Source organism: Aulonocara stuartgranti (assembly GCF_965226115.1).
Source record: "Aulonocara stuartgranti genome assembly, chromosome: 14".
NCBI classification, from domain to species: Eukaryota; Metazoa; Chordata; class Actinopteri; order Cichliformes; family Cichlidae; genus Aulonocara; species Aulonocara stuartgranti.
This window is the reverse complement of record NC_138950.1, coordinates 16,304,999-16,329,736: the sequence shown is the minus strand read 5'-3', so window position 1 is coordinate 16,329,736 and position 24,738 is coordinate 16,304,999. Positions and strand designations below refer to the sequence as shown.

Sequence of the window (24,738 nt, the reverse complement as noted above, 5' to 3'; positions counted from 1 at the left end):
TCCTGCCTCTATAAATCTGGGGCTTAGACCCTGTTCTTATGTTGCCATCATCAGAGCCTCTGTGCTGTCCTTTAGGCTTTTTCAAGCCATTAGTGGGATTTCTTGATGTGAGCCACTTCTATATGTCAATAGAACATCCCATACAGGGGTTCGTCCTTCAGTGATTGTTCCTGCTCTGTGTTTCTTCCTGGATCATGGCTCGACACTCACTAACCTCACTCCTCACCCTCCCTCTTTCTGCTGCTCATAGAGCCTCAGGGTGCAGGACTTCAGATGGAGATCTTAGTGCATTGCAAGGAGTTATTGTGTTTTGACATCCATGGTATCTATCTCCTCCTGTAGCCAGCTGGATAGTGTAGTGACAACAATGCTCTCTTTGGAACAGTAGGTCAGGGTTTCAAATCCCAGCTCTGGTAAGGGTCTTTGGGCTAAACTCCCATGCAATCCAAACTCACTTTAGAGTATGAGCGACAGATACATAACTAAAGACATACTGACTTGGAAATCCCCTAGCTTAACAGTATGACAAGTGGACTGAGAAGCTATAATAAGACATACATGGACAAGGACTGACAGCATGTAATTAATGGCTATGACCCAATTAGAGAGGTTATATGCAACACCTGTGAGAACTATGGATGGATGAATAGAAAGATAACACCAATGATGAGAAGCAAGCTTTTATTTTGGTGTACTTTTTGCTGATTAGCGATTCAAAATTTAAACTCCTTTTCTAAAAAATGTTTATTTTCTCAGTTTGGAGTTATTTTTTCAGAAGTCCAAATTTTGCGATAATAACCCGAAATTTAGCCTTGTGGATAGTATGTCTTTATCCTCCCCACTTTCGGAAATAAACTTCTATTTAATGCTGCAATAACCATAAAAAAATCTACTAAGTCATTCATTAGGTGATAAAATAATCTTTTTATTATTAATTAACTATTTATTTATTTATTTTTTCATTTTATTGTTACATGATCGAACATTCCTGACGAAGTGTGTCACGGGGTTTCGCCGGCCCCGCCCAAAAAACAGAAAAAAAGATCACCTGACTTTATTCATCGTATTTTCGATCACTTCTCTGAAGACGTAACTACAGTCTTCTCGCGAGAGTACGCGCAGTTTCCCAGCCAGCAGTGTGGTGCGCTTGTAGAGACGAAGAAAGATGGCGACGCAGGAGAGCGGAGTAACCAAAGCTACCGTGAGCAACGGCGAGGTAAAAATGAATGACACTGTTACTGGGGTTTTCACTTTTAACGCGCGAGGCAGAGGAAGTTGGTTGGTTTGTGTGAAGCTCGCGTGTGGGGGTGCGCTGACATTTAAACGTGATCACAGTCGATACACGAGCCACAGTGACGTTGTCAGTGCCGGGTGGTTTTAAAACGACCCCCCTCCTGGCGCTAACGATGTGTAGAGAAATCCCGACGGTAAGCGGCGAGAAGGCCGATGTTGAAGTTGAAATCTCACTTGAAATCACACGGTAACCTCCAACGGACTCGGTAATTAACCGACTGCCGGTGTGCTGAAGTGAGCCGAGTGAGTGCTGGCGTGTGTCAGTTAGCTTATCACAAGGCCTGAACCTGAACAACGCAGCTTGTCTTGCTTAACAAGGCCAGTCTCAAGCCCCTCTCGCACATTTCTCACCTCATGCTAAAACCTTCCAGCTACTGTCTACTTAGATATTTCAAGAAAACTTTTGACTCGAGGTGCATTTTCGAAATCCCCTAAAGGAAAAAAAAAATGCATATAAACATCCTATTCACCTGAGAGCTTTTTAACACGGATAGAGTGGATGAATCAGGTGTAGCCGTCGTCAAATGTAGCCAACCATGAAAAATGCTCCTAAAATTGTCTTGTTAGCACTGGAGCCTTAATGAGGGCAGTAGCTAGCAGTTATTTTCCAAAGTCGAAAATGCTTATCACAAGCTGCTAGAGGTCATTGTGAATCATCGCTCTCTGTTTAGATGGCTAAACATTACTCTTCCGTTTGCTCAATCCTCAAAAATGTGTAGTGACACAAATACTGAATACAGGAGCATGACTGTAAAGATTGTAAATGCGTATCCATTCTCTATTGAAGACTGACACAGTCAATGATTGGCTTTTTATGATTCAATCTAAAGTATTGATAGCAACTAATGTATTGTTTATCGAGTACAGTTGCATAGCAGAGATTTTACCCATTTGAAATCGGAAATGTACTGGTTCTTATATAGCTATATTTCTTATATTCTACTCTCCTTGATGAATGCATTGTCAGTAACTCAGGGTTCAGTATCTTGCCCAAAGATACGTTTGAACGCAGAGTGGAGCCAGGGATCAAACCATCAGCTCCAGATGACCTGCTCCAAGCAGTCACAGGGTGAGAGGCAGATCGACAGTGTATTGTAAGGCTAACACAGAGAGACATAGAACCACACATGTCTATGGCAAAGAATCACCAATTAATTTAACTGCAGGCAATGCAAACTCAACACAGAGAGACCCCAGGTGGCCAAGGTGCATCTTCCTGTTACGCCACTGTGCTAACCACTGTACTACCATGCCGCCTGATTCCAAATAAAAATGACTGTGTATCTGTATTGTCATCTTTTGCTACATGTTTTCTGTCAAAGAGAGAGAAAAAAAAAAGCTTTCTTCTGTGCTTGAAATTCTGTGAATACACACATGTCAGAAACTAGGGTGAGGGTAATGCATACACAAAGTGTTTCTTCTGTAATAAAATTGCTCTGTCAGGATAAATGTGCTGTTGTTTTTAGAGTGAGCCCTAACGGGTCTCTTGAGGGCCACTACTAGGTGAATCTGTTGATTGAATTGCTTGTAATGGGGTGGGGGTGGGGGGTTACTGATGAGTTAATAACACTGATTATCTTGTCAGTGAGTGAACAATGAGCTCCTAAAATAAGTTTGTTGAAAGAAGGAATAAAAAGTGTGAGGATCTGAGTGACTTTGATGTGGGCAGATGTCTGGGAGTATCTCTGTAGGGTGCTAGCTGTATGCAGTTGTTAGTACATAGAAAAAGTGATGAGAGGAATGTCAACCAGTGACCCGATGGAGAACTGTCCACTGGTCCAATACAGAGAAGATTTCTGTATGCCAGCTTGTTGTTTAGCTCCAGGCTTGTCAGCTCAGTAGCCCCTTAGATGGTTGACCATGGGTTTGGACCATAAAAATCTGGAAGGTGGTTTGAGGAAGTATCATTATATTTATACGATGTGGAGGACTGGGTACGGTTACAGCAATTAACTGGGGAAGAGGTAGAAGCAGGATATACTGTTTGGGGGTTGGAGGAGGGAAGAGAAGAGTGAAGTGTCAGAGTGATGCTCCCGGTTTGACTCTCTGGTAACCTTGGATCCTGGTATTCGTGTGTGCTGCTTTGACAAGTACTACATACCTAAACATTAGGGACCTTGGGTAGCAGTGATTGAATGAAATCTATCACAGGCCAAGGTGGTCAAAAGAAAAACAAAACCTTTGAGCACATCCTGTTGTACCAGCCCAGATTTCAGTGCAGGGAGAGTTTTGATATATATACACACACACACACACACACGTCATTTTTCACCCTGTCCTCCTTTACATGCAGCTGCATTGAGAGTTCTAGTATGCAGCTACTATATTCAAGTTCAACACTTATATATCAACCCCACGTCCTTTATCTGCTGACTGTATCATAGAATAAATGAGGGAAACGGCCTCATCTGGCGCAGCTGCTTATCAGCCAACTGTCCAGTTACATTGAGGGTCTGAGCCTCTGGGGAACTATCTATAAAAATTTCTGTATTACCAAAATAGTTAGCATGGTATCTTTGTGAAACCCCTTGAATTAAGGCACTAAAGTCTGCCATGTTGATTGTTTGATATCAAAACCACTGTGGTGGTGTACAGAGTGTGTTATTGTCCTGATATTGATATACTGCATTGTTTGAGCTGGCATGTAGGAGATAATGTCACCATGTTAGAGACACATTACCAGAGCCTGTGAACAATTGACTTATGTGAGTGCTTAATGTTAGACTCTGTGATAAATTAAGGATCTGCTGTGAACCAAGAATAGGTGGTTAATTGTTAATCTTTGTTTCAGAGGGTGTAAATTGTAAATGATTATCCTAAGCTGGAAGAGAGAGGCTCAACAATAAAAACAGGTTATCAGGGGATCTATCTGTGTAATGGTTATTATGTTGATCCCATCAAGACTCTAAGATCCTTGTCTGTTTAGCGAATTGCTTCTATTTTAACGCAGCAGGAAAAGTACTGGGCACTGAGGGTGAAAGGACCTATTTTGAGCCAATCCGTGTCCTTGAAACGGTCTGATTATGATGTTGTTAGGTCAGTGTTTTAACAAAAACTTAAAAAAATTTCAAAACTGATGGTAATCTGTTTAAACATAAAACATTTTTTTTGCCTCAAGTCATGTTTTGTTTCTGCTGGCTGACTGCTGGTTGGTGACAACAGGGGAGATTAGATGTTTAGATAGTGAATGAGTCTCATGACTTGGCATGTGTTTGTCTATTGTGTCACTTGAATAGAGGGTGGCCTTGCCACAGGGGTGGTGGGGGTTACATGGACATGGAGAAACTTGGGAAAAAAATGAATTAAAGGGTAAACGTATGACAGATTTCACTGAAACCAGGGGAAGTTGCATAATCATGCTGACACTGTTATCAAAGGTTTTGAAACCAGGGGTTCCCAAAATGGGTTGTCTTCATTCAAAATCAGGTGTGCCATAGGATTTTGTAAATGGTGGTTCATTAAATATAAAAATGTGAATGTTTTAAGACTCTACTACTTTATTAAAAGAGAGAAATTTAGAGAGGTGTTTGTTTTTTCCATATAGGTAATACTGATCTGACCCACTTGAGATCAGATTGGGCTGTGTGTGGCTCATAAGCTAAAATGAGTTTGACTCTCCTGCTCTGTTAGGTCAACAGGTCACAATAGGTAAATAGGGATTTGCCAATATTATTATTATTATTATTTTAAGTGATGTTTATTCTGTAGCAGAGGTTTTGTTTGTTATGTAGCTTCTTTTAGCTGCTCTGTTATTCACACGGGGTCATCACAGGTAGTATCTCCACATGTTTGATTTAGATTTTTTTTTTTTTTTTTTTTTTTTTTTAAATGCCCAGGGCCTTTTCTAACCCAAGCCCAAAGAGAATCTTCTCCTCTCAGTATCAAACTGGGGATCCTCTGCTTAAACAGCTGCTTTTTAGGTCTTTCATGTTTGTTACTTGCTATTAAGATTTAAGTGCATCAGTGAGCGACAAATCCGCTGTTCTTATTTAAAAAGTTAAAATGCAAAGGTCGAGGTGTAGTTAACTCTTAAGGCCATGTAATAAAAGACCCCGAAGAACTGCGGTTTGTCACCGTAACTGCACCTTTTAGTCTTTACAGCTGCACTACATCGTACTGTATGTTCTTTGTTTTGGCTGCAGATTGAGGAAGAATTCTTGAATAAATCATATCACCACTTTAGGCTTTCAGGAAAGTACATTGGGTCTCTGGATATTTTTACTGTCAATAAAGCTCTTTATTTTTAACATCCTTTCTTACGTTGTGCCGTTGCTGCGTCATCTTTGTGACTATCTTTGACCCTGTCTGTATGTTTCATTTCAGGTAAGCAGCAATGGGACTGCTGCAACAACAGATGGCCAGACTGTGCAGACAGCTGGAAATGCACAGGACCCTCAACAGCAACAGCAGCAACAGCAAGCTCCTAATGCATGGCAGGTCATTAAAGGAGTTCTCTTCAGGTGACTTATTGCATTTTTTTTTCCTTCTGTTTACCAGCACACAGATAATCATTCGCTCTGTGGGCTGGCTGTGAGTTTAATGACCAACCAAATGTGTTATGCCACAGTGGTGTCAGAGTGAATGTAAATGGTAAGGTAATAATAAAGGTGTGAGCTGCTGCTGGAGTATACTGTAAAGTTTGCGGTCTACATTGTTTAGTTTCATTGTGGGGTTTTTTTTTGTGCAGCATAAATAATTAAGAGGAAACTAGTGATGGATCATTGTGTCTTTCCAAATACTGTCTCACACACAGTGGGACTGAAACAATAATTCAAACCAGGAATTGAACTTTATTCAAGGCCACTAAAAAATAGATTATAGTCTGTTGTGGATATGGTCACGGACAGATGGAGACGTGACATCCGAGCAGTCATTCCTGTTATCCGTCTTTGATGTCCGCTTAAAGTCTGTCACATGGGGAGCATGTGTATCCAAAAAAACAGGCGTGCATGGGGACGTCCACACAGAATGTTGAGCTGACGAAATTTGTCATTGGTACACAAGCGAACCTATAGCGGACACATAAAGTATAGTCCATGCCTAATGCCAGACTCGCATGTTAAAATCTTTCTGTGTGTGTCACCTCTTCTGCCACTATGAGCGCAGGGCACTCCACAAGCTGTTTAGTTACCTGCTACCACTGATGTTGCTGCTGTAGCTAGGTGAGGTGGAGTAACACAAACTAGGCTGTCCATACTGCTTTGGTTGGCACTGCCAGTTTTATTTCTTTCCCTAGAAATTACTACCTCCTTTGCCGTTACTTCACGCACATTGTGAAAGATGCATGATTGATTGAGGAGCAATGTGTTGACTTCCTTAACAATTTTATGCCAGTATAAGTGACTAATCTCTCACAGTGACCTTTGTAACAGTCAGAAATTTTGCAGCAGGCTTTTCAGTAAGTTTCCTCCTGACTGCATGATTTATTTATTTTTTTATTTATGACTTTTTGGTCCAAGTTCGTAAATAAGGTAAAATCCATGTATGCATGATCACAAAAACTTAGTACGTGTTATGAAGTGTGCAGGACCTTTTTTTTTTTTCTTTCTTTCTTCTATAGTCAAATTAATAGTTGACTTACTCTGAGTGTGAGAGCTTTGTAGGAATATCAGTTCAGTTTGATTTATATAAATCCAATTCACAACAACAGTTGCCTCAAGGTGCTTTTTATGGTGGGTACCTGTGCTGTAACGGCTAGCTGTCTGATGGCCATTATCCAGCTATGGAGGAGCTCAGCTTTGATTTCAGTATCATTGTACACTCTTTGAAGAGTTTAGCAGTTTTACATTTTTTGAAATGTTCCTGTATAATAAAAATGTACGGTACATTAGGGTAAGTGCTCATTTAAAAAAAAAAGCTGGACCAGAGTAGTACTTTTTTGGCACCTTGTTTGAATAACAGGCTTTGGCTGCTTTTCCTACCTTTGGCAACTGCTCAAGCAGAAGAAGAGGCCCATTTATAAGATTAAGAAGATTATATTGCAATAATCAGTTAAAACCCTTCAGTTAAAATCTTTGGCACTGAATATTTGAACACATTTCAGGATCATGATTTGGAAACACGAGTGTTATGATGGTATATACGTTTTCTTAATTTATGTTGCTGTTTCCTGTGGTTGTAAGATCGCAAGTGCAATAAAAACAACCCATTTGCTCTACTTCAGTAAAAATAATTATTTCACTTTTCTCTGTAAGTGCATTTTAGTATATGGTGGGTCAAGGAAAAAATGAAAATGGTCACATCTGTCACATATAGTAAACTGACCCTCCACTGTATGGTGTGTTGTATATGTCACTAGTACATGGACTCTTAAAGGAGTTTTTATGGGCAGCTGTGTGCCACTCCCCTGCTGGCCTGCTCTCAAACTTAGTTTCAACAAAGAAATTTGTAATTGTATTTATTTGTGGCTTGATTGGGGCATTTTCTATCAGGGGAAGCACACAGTGTCCTCTCACACGCCTTGATATAGATTTAATTACTTAACACTGCAAAATCCATGGAGGCAGCTGTCCTTGGGTGTGGTTCGCGATCATGATGGATGTGTTCTACTGTGCAAGAAGCAATCACAGTAGTCAGATGAACTGGTCATGGGGGTCAAACGTGTTCGGGTATGATCTGTGTGAGCAGAGTGTAAGGGAGGTTTGGCATACTGGGTCCAGTCAATAATCGACACACTTCCCCCTCAGCCACACAGACTAAGTAACATGGAGTAAGGACAGAGAGCGTTTTCACATTAGAGATCTGCATTAAAATATCAGACATAAAATCCATTATTTCTGTTAGTTAGAACAACACAAAAGGAAAGAGGTGCTGTGAATATTCACTTAAAATCACAAACACACAAAGTTAGGGTGGATACAAATGAAAAATTATTTGTTGAAATATTCTGCAGCATTTTCTTTCTTCTTTTGTCTTTGTAGATTATTCTAGTTTGACTCATCACCCTTGTGTGAGGCAGGAAAACAGTTTCTTTGAAATGTAATGCAGTTAGACTGGTTAAACTTTAATCTGATTAGCTTCCTTGCCGTTTAACTCGCCTGCAGCAGCTCTTTTTATTTAGAGATGGTTGAAATAAATAACCTTGTCTAAGAATTTGAACAGTTTTTAAAGTGTTAGTGACTCGATTCATTTCCCACTTCTCTTTTCCTCTTTTATGTTTTTGTTTCTCACTTATTTTCTTTTAATTCCTTGTTAGTTAAACCTTGTTTTCCTCTGACTGTGATTGCATTTGTTTCACCAGAATCTTCATAATCTGGGCGATCAGTAGCTGGTTCCGCCGAGGGCCATCCACTCCTGACCCCAGCACACCAGCCGGTGCCCCCAGGGTACCCAGCAGGAACCTCTTCCCCAAAGACACTCTCATGGTATTACACTGTCCCCTTTTCCTTTCCTTTATCTACCTCGTCAGCTGCATAATTGTTTATTTACCACACAGCAAACCAGTTTTCTGACTGTTTCTAACTGTTTCAAAATGATAAACACCTTTATTATCTCTCTCTTTCTGCAGGATCTGTACGTGTACGTGTCCCAGGAGGAAGTCTTCTCTGACTTCAACAACACAGATGCCCTGTTCTGGTTCCACAGGGATCTGGTCTATGGAGACTGGACCACAGGGGAAGATGGTGATGGCTGCTACCAGCACTATAAGGAAATGGATATCCCAGAAGTAAGGATTACTATGGATGAATTGGGGGAGGGTGACAGACAGTAGTTGGACGGTGAGAAAGAACAGTTGTTAGTTTAGGAAATGTGACGGATGTTGATGAAGGACGGGAAAGTCCAGTTTATAGTGAAGTTTGCATATTTGAAAGCTGTTTATTTTTGTCTGATTTTCTTTTTCTTCCACTTTCTGTCTGATTGTAGAAAATACAGCAGAACGGCTCACTTTACATACACCTCTACTTCACTAAAAGTGGATTCCACCCAGACCCCAAACGAAAGGGGCAGTATCGCAGACTGGCAACAGTTCACGCAACCAGAAGTAAGCACCTGTGAAAAGCACACTCGCTTTAACATATTATCCTGTTGTTGTAATGTTTGTTTAAAGTGCTAAACTTTGCTTTTGAACTCTTTCAGTGCTGAATAAATATAAGCGAAGAAAGTTTCTGAAGACCAAGAATCTGCTCACAGGAGAGACGGAAGCAGACCCCGAGATGATCAAGGTTAAGATTATTATTTATCCTAAAAAGGAACTGAGTTCAGCGCAGAGAGCTTCATTACTTTAATTCCTAATGCATACTTCACATATTGCAAGTATGTGAAGTAATTTCTAGGGTTTTTTCAATTTCCAGTTAATGTATTTGAGGTAGTTGCCTTCACATTTTGCAGCAGAGGAAAAATAGACGAAGATCAAAGACTTTGGAAACTGAGAACCATTTATGGGCTCTCTCACAGTCTGTAAATGATTGCCCTTTACCGACGTCTGAACAGAGGAACTTTGAAAACTCACAGTCAATGATTTTACCTTTCTTTATGTATATCTTTATTTGGTTGGTTGATCAAGTCACTTTTATTTTTAAAGCGCATTTAAAAAATAATGTAAACCAACCCAGAGTCCTTTTCTTTTGAGTGCTTTGCTGTTGGACAGGGCTTATTGTGAGTAGATGTAGATAAGTTACAGTGCAGTTGAGCCCAAAGTGACTTTGCCTTTGTTTGTACTAGTAAGAAGTGTAGCAGCTGTGTGATGATCAGTTTGCAGTTACCAGATTAATATATTTATGTTTGCACTGACACATTGGGTGTTTCCTCACAGCGAGCAGAGAGCCACGGTCCAGTGGAGATTATCTCACATTGGCACCCCAACCTCACTATCAATATGGTGGATGACCACACAGCCTGGGTGAAGGGCTCTGTTCCACCTCCTCTAGACCAGTGTAAGTATCGGAAGTATAATGTGACAGTTATTTATCCGTAGTTTATTTAAAGCTCTGGTTTATCTGACATTACTGCTCTTCTACCCTACCTTATATTAGATGTTAAGTTTGATGCAGTCAGTGGTGACTACTATCCCATTGTATACTTCAATGACTACTGGAACCTTCAGAAGGACTACTATCCCATCAACGAGACCCTAAAAAGCCTCCCGCTCCGCCTCAGTTATTGCCCGCTGTCCTTGTGGCGCTGGCAGCTGTATGCAGCCCAGAACGCTCGCTCACCCTGGAATTTCCTTCCTGAGGACACCTACGAGCAATCCGATGAAGACCAAGACTCAGTCAAGGTAAGGAGTCAAAGGTTACTGAGACGAAACTAAAGTTTTCCTCCTGCAAGTTGGGCTTTAATATTGGTGCTCATTTAGATGCTGTGATCTTATTTCACATATATTTAAAAGAAAGTCTACTTGAGTTGGTATGTGCCAGATGGAGAGGATTTCAAATGCTTTCTAGCAGATTACCTTTTACTTGAAAACAAAATGCAAGACGCGTGATGAGTGGAAACTGGCACTTCATACTTGAGTGACCTCTGCTTCGGGTGTAATGTGGGACTTTGTTATCTTGGTGTCCAAATACAGGCTACTCTAATTTTCAGTTGACACTGTATTAAAGCAAAATACTCGTAGTCCCAATCCCAAATACTTGGACAGGTGCACTTTAGTTATTTACAAAGCTGTCATGTACGCTGTTTCTAGGGTGATTAACTTCTGTAGCAACTGAACATATAGAAGATTCATTGTTTTATAAGCAAGCTGAGTTTAACAATAAAGTCTTTGTGAAGGTGGCCCTCCTGGAAACCAATCCATACCTGCTGGGACTCACCATCGTTGTCTCCATTGTGCACAGCATCTTTGAGTTTCTCGCCTTCAAGAACGGTAAGGTCGCAGCAGTCTGTACTCAGGACTTCACATAACAGGAGGAGAATAGTTTGAACAGTGTGCGCCTACCCGAGTTTGACCTCAGCTCCGTCTTCTCCTCAGATATCCAGTTTTGGAACAGCAGACAGTCTCTAGAAGGTCTATCTGTGCGCTCCATCATATTTGGAGTATTTCAGTCTCTAGTGGTGCTGCTGTACATTCTGGACAACGAAACCAACTTTGTGGTGCAGGTCAGCGTCTTCATTGGCCTTCTCATTGACCTGTGGAAAATCACCAAGGTCATGGATGTCAAAGTAAGTTGAAAAACATTAGTTTTTTCTTGCAGGATGAGCAGCATTTGATTAAACTCTCTAACAGGCTCTTCCTTACCTTTTGCAGATGCTAAACTGTTTATTCATCGAGTGTCGTTTCCACCAGATTCTTAACTGTTGTTGTTTTTCTCTAGTTGGACAGAGAGAACAAATTCGTAGGAGTGTTCCCAAGATTGGTATTCAAAGATAAGTCGACTTATGTGGAGTCTTCAACCAAAATCTACGATGATGTAAGTGAAACCAACACCAGTCACATTCAGAATGGTGGCTGTAACAAATGCATTCACATGATTGTCTTCAGAACGGATGAAACATGATTAAATTGGTCTGTTTAAATGTTTATCTGAAGGAAGCTTCTCTAAATATGTATCTCTCTGTAAGTTGCTTGGATATTTCTGATAAAAAGGATGAGTGACATCTTTTCTTCATTATCTCATGAACAGATGGCCTTCAAGTACTTGTCATGGCTGCTCTACCCTCTGTTTGGCTGCTATGCGGTCTACAGTTTATTGTACGTAGAGCACAAAGGCTGGTACTCATGGGTACTCAGCATGCTCTATGGCTTCTTGTTAACCTTTGGTAAGTTGATCTGAAGCAGTTTTATACTCTGAGGTCTTAAAACTTAATCCACAGGCTGAAGGAACGTAAACTGTGCTGGATTTACTAACTATGAAATAAATGAAGAATACTGAAGTGTTCCTTAAAAGTTTGGTTTTTAGATATAATATTTTAAAGGTTATCTTAAAAGGATGATATGAATAGAAATACAGAGCTACAGAGACAACGTTCTGAGATAAAGTTCATAAAAACCAAAACCGTTTCCTGAGTTTTTAGCATAAACATTTTAGAGATCCCTGGCATTAAAGTATTAGATGAATTGTGTGCGCTTCCTGGAACTGTTTATGTTTCCTCTTTTCTTTCTGTGGGGTTGATTTTTACTCTGTCATCCAGCAGGTTTTTTCAGTTTTTTATGTTAATCTATTTTAAAGCCCAGAGAGGAGGCTGATTTATTTTGGTCTCTCTCGATTGCCTCGCCTCTGAGCTGCCGGACTCGCAGCTAATATTTTCATGCTTGCATCATGGTTACGCATTCAATTCCCAGTAGCCTTAGCTAATGTGCTGTGTATTAATAAACTTCACCTGGTACACTCACTCGCGATGGTTCCTGCTGGTTAAATTACTGCCTGTGATATAGGAATTCTTAGTGTAATCTAATCTCCTTTTTCTGTCTTTTTTTTAAAGGTTTTATTACAATGACGCCACAGCTTTTCATCAACTATAAAATGAAGTCTGTAGCTCACCTCCCATGGAGGATGCTCACCTACAAGGCTCTCAATACCTTTATTGATGACCTTTTTGCCTTCGTAATCAAGATGCCAATGATGTACAGGATAGGATGCCTCAGAGATGGTGAGTTTTCTTTCAGATATTCATTAATGTTTTTTTTTTTTTTTTAAGAACTATACCAGGATCAAAGAAAGCTAATCGCCTAAAACATCATTTTGCTTCCTCAGCCAGTGCAGCTTTGACTTTGTAGCATTAAGATGAGTGTTTTGTTGGAGGTGGTTTAAGATTTGCCTCATTCTCTAGAACGGTTTCCAGTTGACGTGGGTGGTTTTGTGCTTAAACAAAACCACGATCGTGGCTCAAGAGTTGGGAGTTCGCCTTGTAATTGGAAGGTTGCTGGTTCGAGCCCCGGCTTGGACAGTCTCGGTCGTTGTGTCCTTGGGCAAGACACTTCACCCGTTGCCTACTGGTGGTGGTCAGAGGGCCCGGTGGCGCCAGTGTCCGGCAGCCTCGCCTCTGTCAGTGCGCCCCAGGGTGGCTGTGGCTACATTGTAGCTTGCCATCACCAGTGTGTGAATGTGTGTGTGAATGGATATGTAAAGCGCTTTGGGGTCCTTAGGGACTAGTAAAGCGCTATACAAATACAGGCCATTTACCATTTAAACAAAATGCCGTCCTGATTTCTTTTATCGTGAGCGTATTGATCAAAAAGAAAATGTAGAATCACTGTCTCATACTGGAGGATTGTTTCTTTTCTTTTTTTAAATGTTTTTTTAACTGTCATTCTTGGATCTTTGACAGCTGTTGGTTTTCATAATCCTCTAACTCCACCTAGTGTTAACTCACCAGATCTCAGTTTTGAACTTGGTGTGATCATTAATCATCATCCACAAAGGTCACCGTGCCGCCTCTCATGAAATATTTCTTTGACACAAGAAAAGCCTAAATTGTAGTTCTTCTCCTGCTGTACAGTTCATGTTAGTTCATACAGTTTGGTAATGAAGCACTGAGCCCTGCTGTGCAAACTGAAACCTACACACTTTGCAGTTAGGAAGCCTTTAAATAAAATCCCCTGCTTCACAAATTAAACAGCTACCACCTACAGTGTGTGGCCAGCCAGTCAATTAGATGTTAGGTGGGCGACACTAATGTGAATTTTCGTTTGCTGTCTGTGCTAACTCGCTAAGTTGGGCACGAAAAAGTGGTTTAGAGCAGCGCTCACATCAGCAAGAAGTCAAGTCAGTAACAACCAAACTGGGAGTAATGATTTGGTTGATATTCGCTGCACTGAGGACACTGATGTTGCTGCTAAGCAGATGATGGAGACCTGTCACATCTCTTTGAAACAACAAAGATGTCAATCATCAGCTCGTGCAGCCAGCTCTTAAACATTTTGTCATTTGATTTGTGAAATAATTGGAAAGTGAAAATTAGTGGGGTTAATTTGTGATTCTAAATGTCCCTGGGTGTGTATGTGAGTGTAAATGGTTGTCTGTTTAAGTGTGTTAGCCCTGTGACAGACCGGACATCTGTCCAGGGTGTACCCTGCCTCTGGGAGAGGCTCCAGCTCCCACACAACCCTGATAAGGATAAGAGGAAGAAAACGGATGGAGCGGAAAGATGTATCAAGTATATTCTACACTGAGTGTTGGTGAATTCATATATTCACTTAAACTAGGAGGACAGGTGTGGTTTATACTAAGCCCACTGTGTAACTTTGCTATATACTAGATGTACCTATTGAATGTTGCATTTGGACTTTCCAACAAGGGGAATTCTGTATGCAAGAAGGCTTAGTTATCTCTATATCAATTACAACAAAATGAAACTAAACGTTCTCGCTTGTGAGAAGAATAGAAAACTAAGCAGTAATCGACCACAAGGGACGCTTGTACTTAAGATTTCTCACTTTAAAATAACAGGCTGTGGTAATACTGGTCTGTATACATGGGCAGGATGTTGTGCAACTGTTGCTTTAAAAGCATGTAGTAACCAAATCAGGTGACAAGCAAATCTTGTATTTAAAACAAAGACAGATACGTTTGCACTGCATTGTGAGCATATTTGTTTCTGACTGGACCTCTACTGTACGTGAATACGTTCTCATCTCTCTGCTTGCAGTGCAGTTTTTGCCATCATAGCGTGTTCAGCTTTGATGGGAGATGATGTCAGTGCTTCACTTGTTTTTGATGCTTCTTAAGTAACATATTGGTCTCAATTCAGTTTTATTTATTTAGCTCTTTAAAAAAGTCTGGGGCTGGTTTCTCACTGGACCAAACTGTGTCCTCTCCTGCAGATGTGGTGTTCTTCATCTACCTTTACCAGCGCTGGATCTATCGAGTCGATCCCAACAGGGTCAACGAGTTCGGTACCAGCGGAGTAGACCACGCCCAGAACAACACAGCAGCCCCTGCCCCAGATGCCGCCTCCGCTGCAATCACAGACAAACCAGAAGGGGAGAAGAAGAATGATTAAGCGAGATCCCACCCTCATCTTCCTCCCTGGCTCTCACTGCTGGAGTGAAGAGGACTTGTGGAAAGTGGGGCATGGAGTGGAGTTGTTGTTTAGCTATCATGGATGCCGCTACCAAAACAGAAAAAAGAAAAAAAAAATGCAGTTCAGCTGTTCCTTCTGGTTTCTTTGTGGATGCACAGAGAGTCATATTCAGTGTAGACTTGGTAAATTATTTCTGCTCCCCACCCACCCCTGCCCTCCGTTTTGCAGTTCAAGTGAAGTAAAACAAAACGTGATGTACTGTATTCTGTATGATTTTTTTTTTTTTTTTTCACTTCAGAGGGTAACAGTGTCTGGAAGTAGATGTTGGGAGGGGAACAGGTCGCAGTTGTGCTACTTTTTATTATTTTTATACAGAGGAAAAAGAGGCCAGGTGCAGCTTTTGTTCTTTGTGTAGATTCCTTTTCATTCCATGTGAGCACTCTGTTTCGGCTTGGTCGGAAACGGGTGAGTAGTGCTGGAAACTGGAAAGATCCTGAGCCGCAATGGAGGTTGGTGAAGAAGCGAGGTGGCGACTGGATGACCGTGCAGGACGTTACCCACGAGATAATGACTACTACCCTGAATTTTAAACAAATGGTTAATGTTCTAAACTTGAACATATAAAAAATAACAGCCTTGTTGGTATTAATATAAATATATTAATATTGTCAATGACTTAATTTTTGTTTTTCAGTCACTGATGCATTCTTTTGTATTTTCCTCAAACTGTACAGCCTCATGTTAATATTACCAATGTCAAACTGTTTAGCAATAGATAATTTGCAAGTCTCATTTTTATTACCCCTCCCCTTCCCCTTCCTCAGCTGGTCATCTGACTTTTTGGATGGTTTCATCTTCACGCTCCAAAATCACTTTTGACGGACACAGCAGAGTCGAGCAGAGTCAGGCTTGTGCTGGAAGAGTTACAGTGTCTCTTTTTTTCTTTTTGAGTGCTGTAAATCCTGAAAGGATGAGGGGTTCCATGTTGGTACATATATTTTCAAGGATTCATGTTTATAGTAAAACTAAGTGTGATTTAAAATGTCTATGCAAAGTTGTTTTTGTTTTTGACACCTTTTTAAAATATTTGTTTTAGGTTTTAGGACAACATTTTTGCATGACACTTCATTTTGCACATTAATTTCTATTGATGTTACAGAAAATACAAATTGTGCTAACACGGCATCTACACTACTGAACTCTTTCATCTTTGTGTTATGAGTTGAGGTCCAATATTCAGCCAGTAACAGCCATCATAACATCCAGAACTCAAGGTCGTAGATTGGAGTTGAGCACAAACAAGCCAACAAAATACAGCGGCTTGCAAAAGTATTCGGCCCCCTTGAACTTTCCCACATTTTGTCACATTACAGCCACAAACATGAATCAATTTTATTGGAATTCCATGTGAAAGACCAACACAAAGTGGTGTACACGTGAGAAGTGGAATGAAAATCATACATGATCCCAAACATTTTTTACAAATACATAACTGCAAAGTGGGGTGTGCGTAATTATTCAGCCCCCTTTGGTCTGAGTGCAGTCAGTTGCCCATAGACATTGCCTGATGAGTGCTAATGACTAGATAGAGTGCACCTGTGTGTAATCTAATGTCAGTACAAATACAGCTGCTCTGTGACGGCCTCAGAGGTTGTCTAAGAGAATATTGGGAGCAACAACACCATGAAGTCCAAAGAACACACCAGACAGGTCAGGGATAAAGTTATTGAGAAATTTAAAGCAGGCTTAGGCTACAAAAAGATTTCCCAAGCCTTGAACATCCCATGGAGCACTGATCAAGCAATCGTTCAGAAATGGAATATGGCACAACTGTAAACCTACCAAGACAAGGCCGTCCACCTAAACTCACAGGCCGAACAAGGAGAGCGCTGATCAGTAATGCAGCCAAGAGGCCCATGGTGACTCTGGACGAGCTGCAGAGATCTACAGCTCAGGTGGGGGAATCTGTCCACAGGACAGCTATTAGTCGTGCACTGCACAAAGTTAGCCTTTATGGAAGAGTGGCAAGAAGAAAGCCATTGTTAACAGAAAACCATAAGAAGTCCCGTTTGCAGTTTGCCACAAGCCATGTGGGGGACACAGCAAACATGTGGAAGAAGCTGCTCTGGTCAGATGAGACCAAAATGCAAAACGCTATGTGTGGCAGAAAACTAACACTGCACATCGCTCTGAACACACCATCCCCAGTGTCAAATATGATGGTGGCAGCATCATGCTCTGGGGGTGCTTCTCTTCAGCAGGGACAGGGAAGCTGGTCAGAGTTGATGGGAAGATGGATGGAGCCAAGTACAGGGCAATCTTGGAAGAAACCTCTTGGAGTCTGCAAAAGACTTGAGACTGGGGCGGAGGTTCACCTTCCAGCAGGACAACGACCCTAAACATAAAGCCAGGGCAACAATGGAACGGTTTAAAACAAAACATATCCATGTGTTAGTACGGCCCAGTCAAAGTCCAGATCTAAAACCAATCGAGAATCTGTGGCAAGATCTGAAAACTGCTGTTCACAAACGCTGTCCATCTAATCTGACTGAGCTGGAGCTGTTTTGCAAAGAATGGGAAAAGATTTCAGTCTCTAGACGTGCAAAGCTGGTAGAGACAAACCCTAAAAGACTGGCAGCTGTAATTGCAGCAAAAGGTGGTTCTACAAAGTATTGACTCAGGGGGCTGAATAATTACACACACCCCACTTTTCAGTTATTTATTTGTAAGAAATGTTTGGAATCATGTATGATTTTCATTCCACTTCTCACATGTACACCACTTTGTGTTGGTCTTTCACGTGGAATTCCAATAAAATTGATTCATGTTTGTGGCTGTAATGTGACAAAATGTGGAAAAGTTCAAGGGGGCTGAATACTTTTGCAAGCCACTGTATGTGGAGTACTGTGCAAAGTCTTTAGCTGCCCTTCATTTCTTCACACATTTTTGTTTTCTCCTCAACTTCTTCAGTTTCCTCAGATTTTTAAGGACTCTCCACACCATGTTGAGATATACCATGTTTTCAGTTGATAGCGCCGAGTCTCATTTTCTATGTGCAAAAAAACTGTTTACTGTTTCTACTGTTATCTTTAGCATTTTTATTTTGTAGATTTGGCTAAAGAAAGGAAACTAATTGTGTTTTTGTGACATGCTGCTAGTAACAACGTGCACAAAGACACAATTTGAAGCTGGTTCTCGCTAAGCTGTTATGTATAGACACAGCAGTGGTTCATCCTTGAGTTAGTTTATGTTTACTAGAGTTAGGTCAGTGGTCAGGTAAAGGTCAAAGACTGGGCTGGAAATGAATGAAAAAGCAGCCAATGTCAAAGAAAAACTTTGAAAGATGTTCAGAAAACCCAAAGGACTGTTGCTAAACACAAAAAGTGTAAGCTAGTCCGGCTTTTTGAAAGCAGAACATATAGAAATGAGATCTGGCTTAAGACTTTTGATTGGAAGTAGAAAATATGATTCAAGAGGAGGAAACTTTAAAATGTTAAACATAATTATAAATTAGGCCTAATTATAGAGTTTCTGATCTAAATTAAGGTTTGTAAGGACAAAGTGCCCTTTCTGGCCTCACTGTTATGCATTATGCAAACAGATAAAGCGCCGAGGGTTTGATTTAAAAAAGCTCGGTTCGTGCTGTCCCAAGGCGGGTTCCCGTCTGTGAGGACCTTCCGCGCGGAGGGGGATTGCGACGCGTCCAGCAGCCAATCAGCGCGAAGCCTGCTGCAGAAACACAAAAGCGGAGCACACTTAGTTCCACACATGGCTTCGGGACGGTTTGACACTTCTCCCCGGGATCAGACAGACACTCTGAGCCGCTGTGCAGTCTAACTGGTGGTTTAAGGAGCTGTTTCAGATTTCAGGACGAAGGTCTGGACCGAGACAGGGGAAAAAATCCAGTCATCTGGTTTGGCGAGATCTCAAGGAAGAATTCAAGGACACGGCGGTGGAGTTTAACGTCCTTAAGGTGGTTTAAGACTCGACGCGAGCCATGATAGACATGGACATGGTCAACGGTACCCCTGGCGGGTGGTTGTCTTTTGTAAACCTGTTGAATCTTGTGCGTAAAAACGCTGACATCTTCCTGAGGCGACACGACAGACCGCAGCCACTGGTCCCCAAAGATAGGTATATTTACCTGCAGGTAACCACTGCTCTAGATTGACTGTCACTGGTTAAACTAAGGGCTGACTACAGGGCAGGAGGCTTGGGGGGTTTTGGTGCAGTGCTCAAACAACGTACCACAGATTCATCCACCAGTGACAAAAACAAAACAGAGGAAACTGTTCATGTGAGGTGGTAACCGCTCAGATTCTGACACATTGTGTCTTGTGACCCGTGGTCACAAAACGCAAATAAAAAAAGAGATGAGTGATTTTTAAATTTACTTTGACTTGTATTTCATTGCAAACAATATGAACACAAAATATTTCATGTTTTGTCTGGTCAACTGCATTTCATTTGTGAATATACATCCTTTCCTGTCATTCAGACCTGCAACATACTCCAAAAAAGGTTGGGAAAGTATCAATTTAGAGCTAGTAATCGGGTAAATTTGTTAAATAATGATATGATTTGAAACAGGTGATGTTAACAGGTGATTGTAATTATGATTTGGTACAAAAGCAGCATCCAAAAAATGTCAAGTACTTTAAGAGCAAAGATTGGCTGAGGATCGCCAGTTTGCCAACAAATACGTTAGAAAATTATTGAAATGTGTAAAAACAATATTCCTCAAAGAAAGATAGGAAGAGGTTTGAATATTTCACCTTCAACAGTGCATAACATAATTATAATATTCAAGGAACCAGGAGGAATTTCAGTGCGTAAAGGAAAAGGGTGCAAGCCTAAGCTGAACAACCGTGATCTCCGATCCCTCAGGCGGCACTGCATCAAAAATCGTCATTCATCTGTAAGTGATATTACCACATGAGCTCAGGACTACCTTGGCAAACCTTTGTCAAGCACCACAATACGTAGTTACATCCACAAATTCAGTTAAAACTGTACTGTGCCAAAAGGAAGCCCTATGTTAACAGTGTCCAGAAGCGCTGTCAACTTGTCTAGGTTCTGGAAGGCATCTGGGACGGACCATCGCACAGTGGAAACGTACTGTGGTCAGGTGAATAAGTATTCTTGGGGAGAAATGTCTGCTTTGTGACTTCAGTCCCTAAACATCTTTTAACTCTCTGGGTTTGTTCAAAATCACTACCCTTTCAGCTTGTTCGTGGCCAAAAATGCCAAAATGTCTGTAATTTTTTTATTATTTTTTATGTTTTTTGCCATTTTCTCTGCATAAAGCCTTTAACTAACTTCAGTTCTTTTCATAAATATAAAATAGTTCTTACTTTTTACATTTTAACCCTTTAAACACCAGTTTATTTGTCCACTGCATCAGTTGGAAGACAACCTCAAATCTCACAATTTTATATATTTGCATTGCTACTGGAATTTCTTGTATTATTAATAGTAGAGTCTGGGACATGTAATTGATTCACATCAACATTGATTATAATGCATTGTTATTTTTGTGCAGGGAGAGCAAAAACATAAAAACTCCCTCTCAGCTTGTTCGTGCCAAAAATTTACAAAATGCTATAAAATGAATATATATAATATATATGCTATTCACCTCAGGACCAAACTGGATTTAGAGTTTGGTCCTGAGGTGATGCTATAAAATTAATATATATTAAAGCATTTTTCTACTTTCATTGACTTGATTTTTTTGTTCCAATCCTGGAGGTGCACCTTCTTCTCATTTTGTTGGTGGGGTGTGGGTCACACTCTGGTTCAGACTACTGTATCCTGAGATCAATGGCAGAAGTGGCTGAGAATCGGGGACAAAGGTGTCTTGCAGTTGTTGAGGTCACCGGCATGTGCCCCAGCTCTTCCAGAATCACTCTTCATTTCTAGGTTGTAAACTCATTCTAAACTCCTGTGTTGAGTTTAGAATAAAAGCAATCTTACCTAAATTGCATGATTTAGGGCTGTCAAAAACAAGTAATCAAAAAAGGTGGTTATAATGGGTTTCAGTCGGCCAAAAATGGCCACAATAGAGCCAAGAGGAACAATTTGATGTGTAATGTATATCAGTGGTCCCCAACCTTTTTTGCGCCATGGACCGGGTTTAATGTCAGACAATATTTTCAATATTTAAGGTGTCGCATGTGAATACAACAAAATAAAATGATACGACCGAAACAAACTCGTAAACATAATAATAAACGTGAATTGACTGTGTAATTGTGTAACTTTATTAGCAGTGTCCTCTGAAATGCGCCAACAACAGAGTAACATCCTCCTCTCTGCCCCTTAATGCTCTCTGGTCGCTATGGTAACGCGTAAATATATCTTTCAAAATAAGACACGACTACAACACGGGAAAAGACCCAGGGAAACCGAGCTAACAATAAAAACCCTGAAAACCATAAATTTCACACCTGAACCTCAACGCTTGCGGCCCGGTACCAAACGACCCACGGACCGGTACTGGTCTGTGGCCCGGGGGTTGGCGACCGCTGGTGTATATTATTGACATATTTAAGGAGCTGAAATTAAAAACAAAAAACCCCATAAAGAAACAGCACAGCTGCTGCCCTAAACCGCTGTCAGATTTTTATCACATTTGCACTTTCACTTTGGATTCACCATCAGTTTGTATTCATTCACAGACCTGATTCAAGAATCTATCACAGAAAGTGAGCAGGTAGCACCCTCCCTATCTGGACTACCTGGACCACCTCCTCCACCTGCTGGCCTCCCCTGCTCGACACCAACCCCCATCCACAAACCAACGCAGACATCCAAGCTGGTGCTGGTTGCAAGAGGCACCTCGTCTAAGGTGGGTGTTTGTGTTTTGTTTTTTTAGGTGGTGTCAGCTGTAGGCCGTAAAAGTTGCCTGTTTGGGGTTACAGATTCTTGGCAAAGTTTGTGCTCATTACTTCGATCCAGGTTCTATTTAACTAGATAAAGTCTTAATTAGTATACCTGATACTTAATTTATAAGAGCCAGAGAAATAAATGTCAGTACATGCACCTATTTTGTAAATACTCAATCACTTTGGCTGCTACGACTGTATAACAGGTAGGAAACTGGAGTCTAAGCTGTCTGGAGAAAGGTTATGACTAATAAACAATGATAACAATAATGATGGCATTCTTATTTTTAGCCTTTTCTTATCTTAGCTGGGCAACATAAACATTAAAACAGTTAATGGATTCAGCTAAAACTTAAAACATTTTATTTATGAGAAGAAACTGTTAAAATCTGCTTTTGGCTTCTCTGATTGTTTTTTTTAGGTTTTCTTATCATTTGTTTATGCAAAGCAGTCACACAGATGGGCAGGTTGTTATGCTCTTCCCTCGGTTTATTATTAGCAACAGTAGTTTTATTTCCCATATTGTCTTTGTGCTATTATTGAAAGGCGGTTGATATAAAACACGTTCAGAGGAAGCGTCTGTTCCTCCTCCTCGGCGGTGGCTGCAGCTCTCATAATGAGGCTGTTGTGAGGATTGAATGTCGGTGGTATGAAGTGCTACAGACGGTTGGCTATTTTGCTGTGTGGCACAGAGCAGCCGTTAGGCAACTCGGCAGGTCAGGCTTCTACCAGAAAGCACGTGGTTTACAGGCAGCGGGAGCTCAGAAAGACTGTTTGTATTTAGATGGGTAATAATGAAGGGCGCTAGAAGACAAGTTTAGCCTTCTCTCAGTGAATGAGCTGCACAGGTTATGTCATGTCTGTTCCGATTATAATCTTTTCATGCTGCCTTTTCTGCCCAACGTTTATGGTGCGAGGTAAATATGTTTAAGCCAGTTTTAAATAATCTTGCTTTTCTCTCTCCCCCCCTCTCCAGGAGCCAGGCCTCCCTGTCCTCTTGTTTGCTGAGCTCGAAGAACTCCGGCATCCCGTCCTCTCAGAACCGGGGCGAGATGGACGTTCTGGACAAGCCCAAGCTCATGATAGTGGAGGAGCCCAGAAAAAGAGGCAGGTTTCGCTATGAATGTGCAGGCTGCCCGGTGGGCAGCATCCTGGGAGTATCCAGCACCAAAACCAGGCAGACTGGGCCTACAATAGAGGTAGGAGTTTTGTTTTCAATTCAGATTCTGAAGAGGGATTTACAAGATCTCAGAGGCAGTTAGGCACTTTTAACCACAGCTGATCCTGTTTACTCTGTTCACTTGACCCCTCTTGTCTGAAATGGGTGGAGACAGAAAAAATGTGGTTTGTCTGAATCAATTAGAAAGTCCCCACAAATCCCAGCTCAAGTGCAGTGAGATACAAGGAGGTATATCCCCCAGCTGCTTACTAACAAACACTCCCACACACATCTACACGCCACGATCATTCACACATCGACTTGGTGGTTACCAGGTTATATAAAGTTTAGTCAAGGAAATGTCCAGTTGCATAATGGATATTAATAGAATTGAACAATGGTGTTAACCTGTCATTATTTTTGGATGAAACTGGTACCTGAGAGGACTTAGTTTTGCTTTTATTTATTTTTTTATTGTAATGCATCAGGAAATCTGTAATGACCTTCTAACTATTGTTAAAAGTCTCACAGGTTGCTCAGATAAAAGACTGACGGAGTTTTTGTGTGTGTTTCAGTGAAAGGTAACTCTCTTATAATATTTGGCGTCCCTTCCTAATATGTTTCTATTGTCTTCAGTCTTTCGCACCTGATTGATAGATCCCCCCCCCCCGCCAAAGTATTATTATTATTTTACATTTTGTAATTTTATTCATAACTTTATTACTCCTATTTTTATTTAATATTATTATTATTTATATTCTGAATAGAATAAAAACTTTTCATTCATTTACTGTATTTAATCATTAAATACATGTACCCATAGGTATTTATTTATTCGTTGTTTGTATTTGAATTGTGTATTTCCTTATGGGGTTTTTTTTTCTTTTGTTTTTCTTTTCTTTTCTGCTGTCTCACCCATTTAAGTTCTTGCTTAAATCTATTTAAAAAAGAATATTTGGAGCTCATCACAGCGACCGCTCAGGTTGGACGGTTCTGGGACAAAGTAAGAAAGATGAGACTGAGTTTGTTTGGACATGTGCAGTGAAGACGTGCAGGTAGAAAGAGGCTGTCAGAGAAGAAGAAAGCACAAAGAGGTGTGTGGATGTGATGAAAGAGGACTTGTAGGTGGTTTCCAGGTGGTAACACGCCCTAAAGAAGAAAACTGTTGTGACCTAATTATTTTGTGTCATGATCCTGGTTCATTTTGACCCACTGTTTTGTGTTTATTCTGATTTTGGTATTAGTTCTTAGTAGTGATGTGACGTTCTGTGTCGAGGCGTCAAAGCTTGTGTTGAGTAATGGAGGGGGCGTTTCCGCGATGCGCGTAACGAGGCTTTCTTCGTTTATGGACTGAAGCTGAAAATGATGACGTCCGAAGCCTCGCTGCCCGGCTGTACCACGTGACTGGTTCATGAAGTGGTTCGAACTTTGCCGCGAGATATGACAGCGATATAAACCCCTCAGACTTCATTCAAAATGTGGGTGTTTGATGGAGAG

General features: G+C 40.9%; 1 protein-coding gene across 1 annotated transcript; it reads left to right on the top strand.

Moving 5' to 3' along the window:
* The first annotated feature begins 1,072 nt into the window (after window positions 1-1,072).
* Window positions 1,073-16,241, top strand: clptm1 (CLPTM1 regulator of GABA type A receptor forward trafficking). The gene is made up of 14 exons (XM_082504162.1): window positions 1,073-1,216; window positions 5,617-5,753; window positions 8,534-8,657; window positions 8,801-8,959; window positions 9,157-9,274; window positions 9,370-9,455; window positions 10,046-10,166; window positions 10,266-10,510; window positions 11,005-11,098; window positions 11,204-11,394; window positions 11,547-11,642; window positions 11,856-11,991; window positions 12,655-12,822; window positions 14,996-16,241. The coding sequence occupies exons 1-14, from the start codon at window positions 1,166-1,168 to the stop codon at window positions 15,172-15,174; spliced, it is 1,905 nt and encodes a 634-aa protein (XP_082360288.1). The 5' UTR covers window positions 1,073-1,165; the 3' UTR covers window positions 15,175-16,241.
* The last annotated feature ends 8,497 nt before the right edge of the window (window positions 16,242-24,738 follow it).